The 12,632-nt window shown below is 45.0% G+C and overlaps 1 protein-coding gene across 1 annotated transcript; it reads right to left on the reverse strand.

The window, feature by feature from the left end:
• Positions 1-4,832: 4,832 nt before the first annotated feature.
• MYOZ1 (myozenin 1) lies at positions 4,833-10,953 on the reverse strand. Its single transcript, XM_036928836.2, has 6 exons — positions 10,864-10,953; positions 9,637-9,727; positions 8,579-8,757; positions 6,795-7,038; positions 6,261-6,426; positions 4,833-5,345 (listed from the first exon to the last, which is right to left on the reverse strand). The coding sequence occupies exons 2-6, from the start codon at positions 9,707-9,709 to the stop codon at positions 5,114-5,116; spliced, it is 894 nt and encodes a 297-aa protein (XP_036784731.1). The 5' UTR covers positions 9,710-9,727; positions 10,864-10,953; the 3' UTR covers positions 4,833-5,113.
• Between the last annotated feature and the right edge of the window lie 1,679 nt (positions 10,954-12,632).

Consider the following 12,632-nt stretch of genomic DNA (forward strand, 5'->3'; position numbering starts at 1 on the left):
TAATTCAGTTTGCCAATAGTTTGCTGAGTATTCTTGCATCTTTGTTCATCAGGGATACTGATCTGTAATTATCTTTTTTGGTGGGGTATTTGCCTGGCCTTGGTATTAGGGAAATGTTAGTTTCATAGAATGAGCTTGGGACCATTCCCTCCTCCTCCACTCTCTGGAAAACTTCAAGTAGAATGGATATTATGTCTTCTCTGTATGTCTGATAAAATTCCATGGTAAATCCATCTGGCCCGGGGGTTTTGTTCCTGGGTAGTTTTTTGATTACCGCTTCAATTTCTTTGCTGGTAATTGGTTTGTTTAGATTTTGTGTTTCTTCCTTGGTCAGTCTTGGAAGGTTGTACTTTTCTAAGAAGTTGTCCATTTCCTCCAGGTCTCCCAGCCTGCCAGCATATATAGGTTTCCACAGTACTCTCCAACAGTTCCCTGTATTTCTATGGGGTCCGTCGTGATCCCTCCCTGCCATCTCTGACTCCGTTGATGTATGTCAACTCTCCCCTTCTCCCAAAAAGCCCAGGTAGAGGCCTATCCATTTTGTTTATTTTCTCAAAGAACCAGCTCTTGGCTTCATTGATTTCTTCCACTGTTTCATTCCTCTCAATTTCATCCATTTCTTCTCTGATCTTTACCATGTCCCTCCCTCTGCTAACTTTAGGCCTCACCTGCCCTTCCTTCTCCAATCTCAGCAATTGTGACACTAAACCATTCATTTGGGATTGCTCCTCCCTCTCCAAATATGCCTGGATTGCCACACACCTTCCTCTTAAGACTGCTCTTGCTGCATCCCACAGAAGCTGGGGCTTTGTGGTGTTGTTGTCATTTGTTTCCATATATTCCTTGATCTCTTTTAATTTAGTCATTGATTTATTGATTATTTAGGAGCATGTTGTTAAGCCTCCATGTGTTTGTGGGCCTTTTTGCTTTCTTTGTACAACTTAGTTCTAGTTTTATTCCTTTGTGGTCTGAAAAGTTGGTTGGTAGAATTTCAATCTTTTTGAATTTACTGAGGCTCTTTTTGTGGCCTAGTATGTGGTCTATTCTGGAGAATGTTCCATGTGCACTTGAGAAGAATGTGTATCCTGTTGCTTTTGGACATAGAGTTCTATAGATGTCTATTAGGTCCACCTGTTCTAGTGTGTTGTTCAGTGCCTCTGCGTCCTTACTTATTTTCTGTCTGGTGGATCTATCCTTTGGAGTGAGTGGCATGTTGAAGTCTCCTAAAATGAATGCATTGCATTCTATTTCCCCCTTTAGTTCTGTTAGTATTTGTTTCACATATGCTGGTGCTCCTGTGTTGGGTGCATATATATTTAGAATGGTTATATCCTCTTGTTGGACTGAGCCCTTTATCATTATGTAATGTCCTTCTTTATCTCTTGTTACTTTCTTTGTTTTGAAGTCTATTTTGTCTGATACTAGTACTGCAACACCTGCTTTTTTCTCCCTGTTGTTTGCATGGAATATGTTTTTCCATCCCTTGACTTTCAGTCTGTGCATGTCTTTGGGTTTGAGGTGAGTCTCTTGTAAGCAGCATAGAGATGGGTCTTGCTTTTTTATCCATTCTATTCCTCTGTGTCTTTTGATTGGTGCATTCAGTCCATTTACATTTAGGGTGACTATTGAAAGATATGTACTTGTTGCCATTGCAGGCTTTAAATTCGTGGTTGCCAAAGGTTCAAGGTTAGCTTCTTTAGTATCTTACTGTCTAACTTAACTCGCTTATTGAGTTGTTATAAACACTGTTTGGTAATTCTTTATTTCTCTCCCTTCTTACTCCTCCTCCTCCATTCTTTATATGTTGGTTGGTTTATTTTGTGCTCTTTTGTGTTTCCTTTAACTGCTTTTGTGGGTAGTTGATTTTATTTTTTGCCTTTAGTTAGTATTTTGTTGGTCTGCTTTCTTTGCTGTGATTTTATTTTCTCTGGTGACATCTGTTTAGTCTTAGGAGTGCTCCTGTCTAGAGCAGTCCCTCTAAAATACCCTGTAGAGGTGGTTTGTGGGAGGCAAATTCCCTCAACTTCTGCTTGTCTGGAAATTGTTTAATCCCTCCTTCATATTTAAATGATAATCGTGCTGGATACAGTATTCTTGGTTCAAGGCCCTTCTGTTTTATTGCATTAAATATATCATGCCATTCTTTTCTGGCCTGTAAGGTTTCTGTCGAGAAGTCTGATGTTAGCCTGATGGGTTTTCCTTTATAGGTGACCTTTTTCTCTCTAGCTGCCTTTAAAACTCTTTTCTTGTCCTTGATCTTTGCCATTTTAATTATTATGTGTCTTGGTGTTGTCCTCCTTGGGTCCCTCCTGTTGGGAGTTCTCTGTACTTTCGTGGTCTGATTGATTATTTCCTCCCCCAGTTTGGGGAAGTTTTCAGCAATTATTTCTTCAAATACACTTTCTTTTCCTTTTTCTCTCTCTTCTTCTTATGGTACCACTATAATGCATATATTGGTCCTTTTGGATTGGTCACACAGTTCTCTTAATATTGTTTCATTCCTGGAGATCCTTTTATCTCTCTCCATGTCAGCTTCTATTTGTTCCTGTTCTCTGGTTTCTATTCCATTAATGGCCTCTTGAGTTTTATCCATTCTGCTTGTAAATCCTTCTAGAGATTGTTTCATTTCTGTAATCTCCTTCTGTACTTCATCCCTTATCTCTTGCATATTTCTCTGCAGCTCTATCAGCATGGTTATGACCTTTATTTTGAATTTTTTTTCAGGGAGATTGGTTAGGTCTATCTCCCCAGATTCCTTCTCATGGGAGGGTGTCTGAGTTAGTCTGGTCTGTATCAAATTATTCTGCCTTTTCATGGCAGTAGAGGTAGTTGTGGGGAGCTGGCGCGTGTGTTGGCTGGGAGAACGTCCCTTCTTGCTGGTTTGTGGCCTTCCTCTCCTGGGAGAACAGTGACCCCTACCGGCTTGTGCTGGGCAGCTGCACGCAAATGGGATCTCTGACTCTTGCCCGGCCGCTGTGGAGTTAAGCTCCGTGGTTGCTGTGGGCATGTCCAGCCTCAGGCTGCTGCTCCTCTATGGCGGAGCAGCATCAGAAGGGAAACAGGTGGGAGGCTCTTTATCTCCATGAGGTGCCTCTGAGCTGCGCTGCTGCCCAGGGGTTTAGGGTGCCCAGAGTTCCCCGGGATTCCCAGCTGCTCACCTAGTGTCCCAGGATGTTTCCATCCACCTGTGAGGTCCCTGTCCCTTTAAGTCTTTCAAAAATCACTCGCTTTTCTTTGTCCCAGGGGTGCTGGCTGCAGGAACCCACTTGCAGGTTTTACTGTCCCATTTTCCTAGTATCCAGCACCCCACACACTGTGTGTCTGAGCTCCAGTGCGGAGGGCTAGGGCTGGGTATTTAGTAGTCCTGGGCTCCCTCTCCCTCCCCACTCCGACTCCTCTCCTCCTGCTGGGAGCTGGGATGAGGCACACTTAGGTCCCACCAGGCCATGGCTTGTATCTTACCCCCTTCTCAAGGCGCTGGGTTCTCGCAGGTGTAGATGTAGCCTGGCTGTTGTTCTGTATCTTCTGGTCTCTCTTTTAGGGATAGTTGTATTTGTTGTATTTTCAAAACTATATATTGTTTTGGGAGGAGATTTCTGCTGCTCTACTCACCCTGCCATCTTGCTCTGCCTCTGAGTCTGCATTTTTAACTAAGCTCCCATGAGATAATGATGCTGCCAGTCCATGGATGACACTTTCTCAGACTCCCAATGGTATTCAGTGCCAATTACCCAAAGCACCTTTATTGGCTTTCTTGTCCCTCCTCTACACTGCTTGGATTTCTGGGATCACCATCCAAATGACATACTTGTATTCAAATCTTTGTTTCAGGGTCTATTTGAGGGTACATGCAAACGACAACACTTATCATTAGAAAAATGCACATAGAAATAGAGTTTTGAGCACCAGTTTTGAGGAAGGATGAATCCCCTGAAATGTATTTAGACTGTAAAGGAAAGTGACCAGGATAAACATTAAATGACCCAAGATCCATAAAATTTACTAAGTCTACACAGACTTTAGCAACCTAATATAATCATTAATGTCTCGTGGAGCTGGTTGAATTCAGCCAGCTTTCCTCAGTAGTTATTTTCTCAGATCCTATTAAATCTCTTTTTCCCAAGAGGTCTGCATCACTCTTGCTTTATGGAATGCAGAGGTAAATCTGAGACTCTAAAGAAACGTCATGTTTGAAATAAGTAAAAAATATTGTTGCTCATTTCTGTTGAGCTGTCATCGTTTCTTCCCAATCACAGGGCTTATTGGACCTGAAGCGCTGAAGCACTGCTGTGACCCTTATACCTTTTCTTGCTGCATTCACACAGCACACGGAGTTAGCCATACTATAACTGCAGCTGGTTTCTCCCACATCCTTCTGGATTCCAATATGGTTCCCTATTCTATTTCATCCTTTTGGGAATCTGTAAACTCTGACACATTCCTAAGCCCACTCTGGTGTCATCTGGAAACTTTATGGCATGCTCTAGTTCTGTGATATTTGGGTAATCATAATTATCCCAGTTTCTAATCAGCTACATAACGAGTGCTGACACCAGGGTCACCAGCACCTATTTCCTAGCCACAGCACATAATAGCTTCTTAGCTTTGCCCACAGGTGTCTGTGCATGATTATTTGTCTTACATACTATAGAATAAGTATGTCTTTGTGTACACCTATGAGTCTGGTTTCATGGGTGTGGGTGTGTAAGCAACTAGCACACAGGTCTCATCTTGAAGTCTGAATAACTAATGTTTAGTATTTTACTTTAATTAGTCTCTGTACATTGTTAGCCTCAGTTGTCATCTGCCCTCAAATATCAGAGGAAAATAAGTTCATTTCCTTGGAAGTTTATTGACTGTTACCAGTAGCAGAGCAAATTCCGTAAAAGAGCAGACTCCATACAGAGCAGATGTAGGGGAGCTCTGAGTTGGTGAGGAAGGATGATTGGAGTGGGCACTTGGAATGAAGGATGGAAAGGCAGATCTCTCCCTCATTTTTCCCTCCATTCCTGCAAGGATACTAGATTTACAGTGGGGACATCCTGCTGAGCATTTCCTCTCCAAATTGGATCCAGAGAGGGGACACTTTGTGCAAAGTAGAGTAGGAAACACCTTACAGCTCCTCTGTTTCTCCATCCAAGGGGATGCCAATATCTACATTGTAGTCTACAGGCTCCCCAGAACTCAGCCAGGGAATAGGGGTTCGATTGAAAGAAGGCCTATTGAAAAGACTCTGTTTGTAGAGGACCAGAGGTTCACTCAGCAGGGGCCCCAGGTCAAACTTGGGCATCTGGAAAGTCATGCGTTTGGAGGCCTTCTCATATCCACCATAAGGCATTGCCGTCCTGAAAAGGAGATACATTATTTAACTAAAAATCAGAGCAAGGAACAGCTTTATCAGTGAAATAACACCCTGTTTCAAGGTGGGGGAAGCCTGTGAATTCTAGTTTGGGCTGCTTCTGCACTCATTCCTCTTCCTTAGCGCTGCACTCCCCCTTCCTGGTTTGCTTGTTTTCCCAAAGCTAACAATGAGAAAATGAGTCCAGTGGGGGTACTGGATAGAGAGTCTCAAGGGTAGTTGCGACCCAGACCAGCATTTCAGAGAAAGTAATCCCAAACTCGATAGACCCAAGGGTCTAAGGCTGCCGTAAATTACAATGTAAAGACCCCCTCAAAACTCCTACCCCACTTCCAGAGGATAGTGCATGGCCTGGCTGGGAGGAATTAACATTTTCTGGAAAACTCAGGCTGCTTAGAACCAATTGCAAAAGTACTTCTCTAGAGCCTCCCCATCCTATTTTACACAGATCTCCTATCCACAATTTAGAGAAGTTCAGTTCCAAAAGAATAGATACTTAAGTAGGGTATAAAGAAATAGAATCATAACACAGGGACAGTAATAGAATCCTAATCTTAAATGAAGGGAGCCTCCAGAAGCCTTTAAATGTGTGTATTTTATTCCTATTTTACATCAAAGCAACCAAGCCTCAGGAGTAGTGTGACTTCCCCATCCTCACACAGTTAATAAGTGGCTTATGAACTTTAAGTTCAAAGCCTGACTGCTAGCAAATTTTTCCTTCATTATACTGTACTGTTTCTCTGAGCTAGAGTGAAAAGAGCAAAGACCTTTGATTAGGATCCCCACGTTCCTCCCATCACTCTTCAGCCTCCTTCTGAAACGTTTGAACCAAAGTCTCCATCTCTACTGAGAACATGTTGCCCCACACTGGACTATATCTGGTCCTCCCTACCATTCCTACCTGTTGAAGGACTTGTATTGGGGGAGTTCAGCTTTAGCTCCATAGGCCAGCAGGTCAATGCCAAGTTCCACTTTTTGTTGGGGATCAATCCCCATGGCTCGCTCCCATGGGGAAATATAGGTCTTGAACACAGTGATATGTTTTCCTTCTCCACCTACCTGGTCTCCTGGCAGCCATGGGAGAGAAAAGTAAGTAAAATAATAGCAGTTAGTAGCCAATGGAAGTTAGTCCCCCACCCCTACACTAGGGAAGTTGCTGGGGCCAGAGATCAAAAATACATTTTGGTAATTGTGTAAGTTTTGTGGAATAATGACATCCTGAGGTCAGGTCTGTGACTGAAACTGAAAAGCCAGAAGGGACTGAAAGGCAAGGCTTCTAGATGGAATAGATACATATCTATGCTCCCAGACCCAGAAAGTCCATCTAGATATCTCAGCAGGCCTCCCCTGCCCCCTAAACCCTGTCTGGGCCTCATTCCTTGGGATATATCTGCTGTAGGGACGAGACACATTATTCTTGGGTAAGAATACTTGCCTGTTCCTGTCTCTCCAATCTCTGCTGTGCCAGTAGCTCCTCCTCTGCCAGTCTGGCCCCCAGGACCACCTGTACCCCCAGATCCAGACCCAGAGCCCTGATGGTGCTGCTGGTGAGAGCCATACTGCCTGGCAGAGCCACTTCCCCCTGCCTGGCCTGTGCCACTGCCCTTGCCATAGGAGAGTCCCTGACCAGCTGTGCCCAGCTGTCCTCCCACTGTGGGAAGGAACTTCTGGAAATGATCCTGAAAAGAAAGGATAAAGTGAGGGGAAGGTTAGCAAAGGGGATGGGGAATAACCAAGACACAGGTGTGCATAGTAAGGAGAAGGTGATCAGAGACAATGGCCAACCAGAAGACATTGATCCTCTGAGAATCTCCCTTCAATAGATGGATAGTCAATGGCCTGACTGAAAGGAATTGAATTAAACTCTCCTGAAGGGGTAGGACCCCCTTGGCTCAATCCCTCCAATTACACTTTAGGCATGGAATCCAGGCTTAATATGAAGAGCTAGAGACATCTCTGCCACCTCCCCCTCCTCATCTTTTCTAACAGGGAACTCTTCATTCCCTGCCTCTCTTTCCCTGTCTCCTTTTGGTGCCTGTTAGACCAAGACTTCCTGACAGTGAAACTATAGAGGGAAGGGTGGCCAAAAAGGCAACACTGGATTCAGCCCTAACGTCTAAAAATAACCCTGCCAATTCCTTCAGGCAGCTCTTCTGGCCACCCTACCATGCACACTCCCAGGCTCCACATAGTGTAACCACACCCAGGCAGGGAGGAGGGCTTTTGGCCTCCTAAAGTTACATGCGAACAGCTCAGCATTTTCACTCTGTTCCTACATAAGGGCCAGTAACAGACACTTCTGCCCCTGGCCTCATATAGGCATCTATTTCCACTCTCTTCTGGCTGCCCAGGGAAGGTGAAGGGGGAATAAAGGAGTTAGAGAAAATTCCCTCCTTCCCAGCTATAACATCTTGTGCCTGGACCCCTCGCCAATCCCTACTTTTCTTTCTTTGGAGAAAGATACTGATTAGGGATGTAGGATCTTTGAGGATAGTTTCAGTTCCACATCTGGGCTCCTAGGGCTCTCTTGATAAACAAATGGCTCAAGAAGGAGTCTAGGGTTACCAAGTTTATCAAATAAAATTACAGGATACCAGTTAAATTTAAATTTCATATATACAACAAATACTTTTTTAGAATAAATATTCCCAAATATTGCATGGGATATATTTATATATAATAAGAGTATTCATCATGTATCTGAAATTTAAATGTAACTGGGTATCCTCACTTGTCTAATTTTCTTTTTATGTCCCAAATATTTCAAGGGACATACTTATACTAAAATTTTATTCATCATATATCTGAAATTAAAATTTAACAAAATTAAAAAATTTTTTATTTTTACATCCCAAATATTTCATGGAACATACTTTACTAAAAAATTATTTGCGTGTATTGCAACTTTAAAATACAGTGCTGGCCGTCCTGTGTTTTATCCGGCAACACAATTTTTACTACTTAACCCATCTGGGAAAGGAATTTGATCCCCAAGGGAGTGATACTCTCCATCCCATTTCACTGGCTCTAAGATAGACACTGACTTTCAGAGGTGGGCTGTAGCTCATGCTCGAGCTGTTGGGGGCTCAGTATATCTGGGGGTTTAATGAGCTTATAAATTCTCATGAAGGGAGGTTGGTGATATATTGGAGATTTGGAGCTAACAAAGAAGTTGTCAGAAGAGGCATTAGGCTTTAAGAATCAAAGTCCCGAACTCACCATTGAACTGTCAGAGAAGACATCAGGGTGGTTTTCATAGATAAATTTCTCCACTCGCTTTTGCCTTAGTTTGAACATCTTGGAGCCCCGATTAGTGAGCAAAGACAGCTCCTCCAACATCACATCCCTTGGGACACTGATCTTCTTCCCCAGGTTTAGGCCTGAGCTCTCCTGTCCACCTTTCAGACAGACGGGAAAGAGGAAAATAGGATTTTCTGGGCTGAGAATGCAGATGCTATGCACAACTAAATTTGTGTGTCCTGGCAGGAATCACTGAGGGAAGCAAATGCTGTCCGTGTTGTCTGATCAAATTGTCTAGTTTAGAGGGATTTTTTTTCCCTGGGTTTGGAGTTAGACAAAATGCATGGGAACTGGGGTGCAGGGTAGAGACAGTGAGGGTACTAGAGAGGGTGAATGAGGTAAAAAGGGACACGGGCATAGGGTGCAGAGCAAAAGGAGTAAAGGATCGTCATAGATGGGGACCACCAGGGAAACCATAGCATGGGAGAAAGCCCAGTGGCCACCACTGTGTGGAGTTGCCCACCTGTAAGTGAGGTTCCTGTCTTAACTGCTTTCCCTTCTCTTCCCCTCATTGAACTCTGGCAGCAACAGTCTCTGGCTATTAGGAGAGAGCTTTGCTTATGTGTGCTCTTACTGCTCCCAGGAAAAATGCCTGAACAGTTTTTTTCTTATTTCTCTGGGGAAATAAGAAATTAAGCATTTATTGAGACCTTACTCTGTGCCAGTCTCCATCATACATATTTGTGTCTTCAAACATGCCTCACTGGCCTGTAGATCTTGTTGTCCTAGATCTGCACTGGGTAATATGGCATGAGCATTATTGTCTCAGATTACAAGGTGAAACAGGTGGAAGGGTGAGTAGTCAGTGTTGAATCCTTCTTCCCTCTTTTTCCCTGCCCAGCCTCCCTGGAATTCCTCTGTTCTCTTCGCAACTCTTCATTCTAAGGCATATATAACCTTATGATATCTCTAGGACTCTTGGGTCAGACATGCTCTTCATAAGAAGTCCCACACTGGTAGGTGCAAGCATGCCATACCTCCAGTGAGTTCCATGATCAGCTTGCTGGATTTCCTCTTCTTGTTGGGGGCTGGGGTTCCTGAGAGCGGCATTGTGGAGGCGGATTTAGCCTGTATAGCGTAGAAAAGGGGGAGTTAAAGGATGGAGAGGGACTGGGAAGAGCAAGTCTCAAGGAGGGAAATTTCATTAGATTTTTAAAGAAATATATATCCTCCCAAAAGGTGAAAAGCCATTGCTTTAGGGCTCCTCTTCTTGGGAGGCAGGGCAAAGTATAGACGCACTCCCTGCCCCTTCCTCCTACCAACCTCTTGGCAGCTGTTTCACCCAAAGCTGGTGCAGGGATTAGGAACACTGTGTGTTGGGGGTCCAGGGATAAAACAAATAAACAAATAACACACAGGCAGGGCAATGTACCCACCAAGCTTCATTGGCTTGGCATGACTTGAAGTTTTTATTTTCATGGGTATCTCAGATTGGGGTCTCATTCCAAGCTCTGGTCTCTTTTCAGTCTTCCCCAAGCCCCAGGGCGGGGGCAGAAAAATGTTCTGCCAGGGTTGAAGGGATTCAGCCAAACACATTCTCCACAGGAAGGAGAAGTTGTTGCTCCTCTATTGGGCCAGCTGGAAGGTGGCCTGGGAGGTCACAGCAGTGCTCCTTGCTCCCTTTCAGTCACTCCCGCCCCAGACCCCAGGTGCAGGGGCAGTTCAGGGGACATTTGAACCTTGAAGCTTGCCATTTGGGCAATATCATAGCAGTGGGGAGTTGAGGGAGGAGAGAAACATAATAACAGGATCTGTAGAAGAGACAGGCTGGGAAAAGATGCAGACTCCAGCCTCTCCTTAACAGAAGTTGGCACTCAGCAAAATGCAGTCCTCTATAGACTATCTCACAACACATCTGCAATTCTGCTAACTTAGTGGCGTCTGCTGAGGCCAGAGGCCAAGAACTGCTCAACGGACCTTCCCTATATCTCTCTCAGCCCTAATCAGGTTCTTTTTTTTCCATCCAGCCTGTCAGACCCCATTCTCATTCCTCCAGTGCTTCCCCTAATATCTCTATTCCCCCCACCCTCCTGGGACCTTCTGTATTCAACTCTCTGTGGCTCTCCTGAACGGACAGCTGAGAGCTGAGCATAGATGAAGTAGGGGGCCAACTCCCCCAGGATCAAGGCTCACTGTTATAGACACAGACACAGCAGTCAACAGAGTGGGCTCCAGCCCCTCTGGCCATAGAGCTGGAGACTTACCGGCTGTCCAGATGGTGGTCAGCTCTCCCTGGCGTCCAACAGCTTTGGAGGACTGAGCTGCTGTGACCAGAGAACCTGAGCTGGGCAGGCGTGGGGGCAGCACTGGCAGTGGGGGAGGGAGGGTAGTTATTAATAGATATGAGTAAAGCATCTCAAATGGCACAGGGGGTACTGAGACCCTGGAATCAAGATCCGGTCCTCCTTGCCCAGAGGCTCAGGAAGGGGAAAAAAGGCCTTTGGGGTTCTCCCACTAAGCAGTCTGGACCAGGGACCCCCTTCCTTGGCACCTGGAGTCTGAGATCCAAAGAAACATCCAAAGAGAAATTGAACACTGAGAGGGAAAGAAGAAGTAAGCAGTAAGTGGTGATAGGACTTCCAAGGGGGAAAGTAAGAACCTAGGTAACATAGAAAGCAGTGGAGAGCCACTCAGAGCCAACCCAGGCCAGAGTGGGAGGGACGTGTGCTGCATTTTGTGGGTGGGAGGGCTTAAAGCGCAATGTCTGGGGAAGGGAAATGTGTTCACAATGGAAATGCTCTTCAAAAGTTCCTGGATGGGCTAGTCTTTCCTCTGGAAGGGCCAGATCTTGAGAGGACAGGGAACCAAATAAACAGAATGCAGTGCCTCCTAGGCTATCAGAGATTATGTGGGCTAGACTTGACCAACCTCTGCCTTTTCACCACCACTTGCTGTTGGAGTTTTCAGGAGAGCTTGCTCTGCAGGTTGGATGTTGATGTCTCTCTGAGAAATACATGTAGACCTCTGACCTACTAAGGCCTCAGTCTCTGAGGTTCTACTTGGGATTTTGTTAATGAGAACACACACTCTGTATGATCTAGACTGTCCTGTCTGTACTGTTCCAGAGCAGCCTCTAGGCAGGGCACAAGCTTTAGAGTCGCCTAAACGAAGTCTGTCATTTGCCCAGCCCTTCCTCAGTAGCTGCATGAACATCCTGGATTCTTCTCTACTTCCTGTGGGGTTTCAGGAATCAGTGCTGCTGCACCTGGGCTGTAGCCACCACCACTCTGTTGTGCTGCCTTAGGGAATGGCTTTCTAGCTCCCAGAATACCCCTCTGTCTCTCTGTGAACTCTCCGCTTTGCCTTTTCCCATCCTGAACTTTTCAGGTTCAGGCTGAGGGCTGAAAGGCCACCCCTGCCCCTCTAGTTGGCCTCTGCCTAGACCAGTTTAGCTTCCAGATCCCTGATCTTTTGTCCTCTTCCATTCCCTCCCAACCCAAAGAAGCAATTTTAGAAGAAAAAACAAATGGCAAATGGTGATTTTGTCATCACTACCATTCTCCTCCCAAAAACAAACCGAAATTTTGATCTTCTATGATTGAGTATCTAAAACTGCAGAGCGGGTAAAGACAGAATATTTAACTTATGCTCTCTGGGCCCTCTTTTGGAATAGACTGTGTACTTGGGTGCATCAGAGTTCTGGGCCCGGTTATTGATACAAATATGCCCCCTGCTGGTAAAATTGGAGCAGTGACTCTTCTCAGAAATCTTTAATTCTAGCCTGCCTTCAGTGATTTCTTTACTCATTCCACACAGATTCACCCTCTTCTCCTTCTTCCCTCTCCTAGCCCACCTTCACCTCTAGCCATTGCTTTCCCATGGAACATGGTTGCTTCCTCGAGGGAGCTGGGAAATGTTGATGGCAAGAGGCTCAGAGGGCCTTTCCAATTAAGTTTAGTAAGCTGGGGTCTTGCCTGGTAAGTATGAAGTAGGCAAAAAAGAAGGGGGAGAATCTGGATGGAGAATTTGGGGA

This window comes from Manis pentadactyla, chromosome 8 (genome assembly GCF_030020395.1).
Source record: "Manis pentadactyla isolate mManPen7 chromosome 8, mManPen7.hap1, whole genome shotgun sequence".
NCBI lineage: Eukaryota > Metazoa > Chordata > Mammalia > Pholidota > Manidae > Manis > Manis pentadactyla.

Coding starts and splice junctions, on each gene's coding strand:
- MYOZ1 (XM_036928836.2), bottom strand. CDS start 9,709: ATGCCGCTCTCAGGAACCCCAGCCCCCAACAAGAAGAGGAAATCCAGC. Junction 7,039..8,578: donor TCTTCTCTGACAGTTCAATG/GTGAGTTCGGGA, acceptor CTTTCTTTTCAG/GATCATTTCCAGAAGTTCCT. Junction 5,346..6,260: donor CAATACAAGTCCTTCAACAG/GTAGGAATGGTA, acceptor TCTCCTTTTCAG/GACGGCAATGCCTTATGGTG.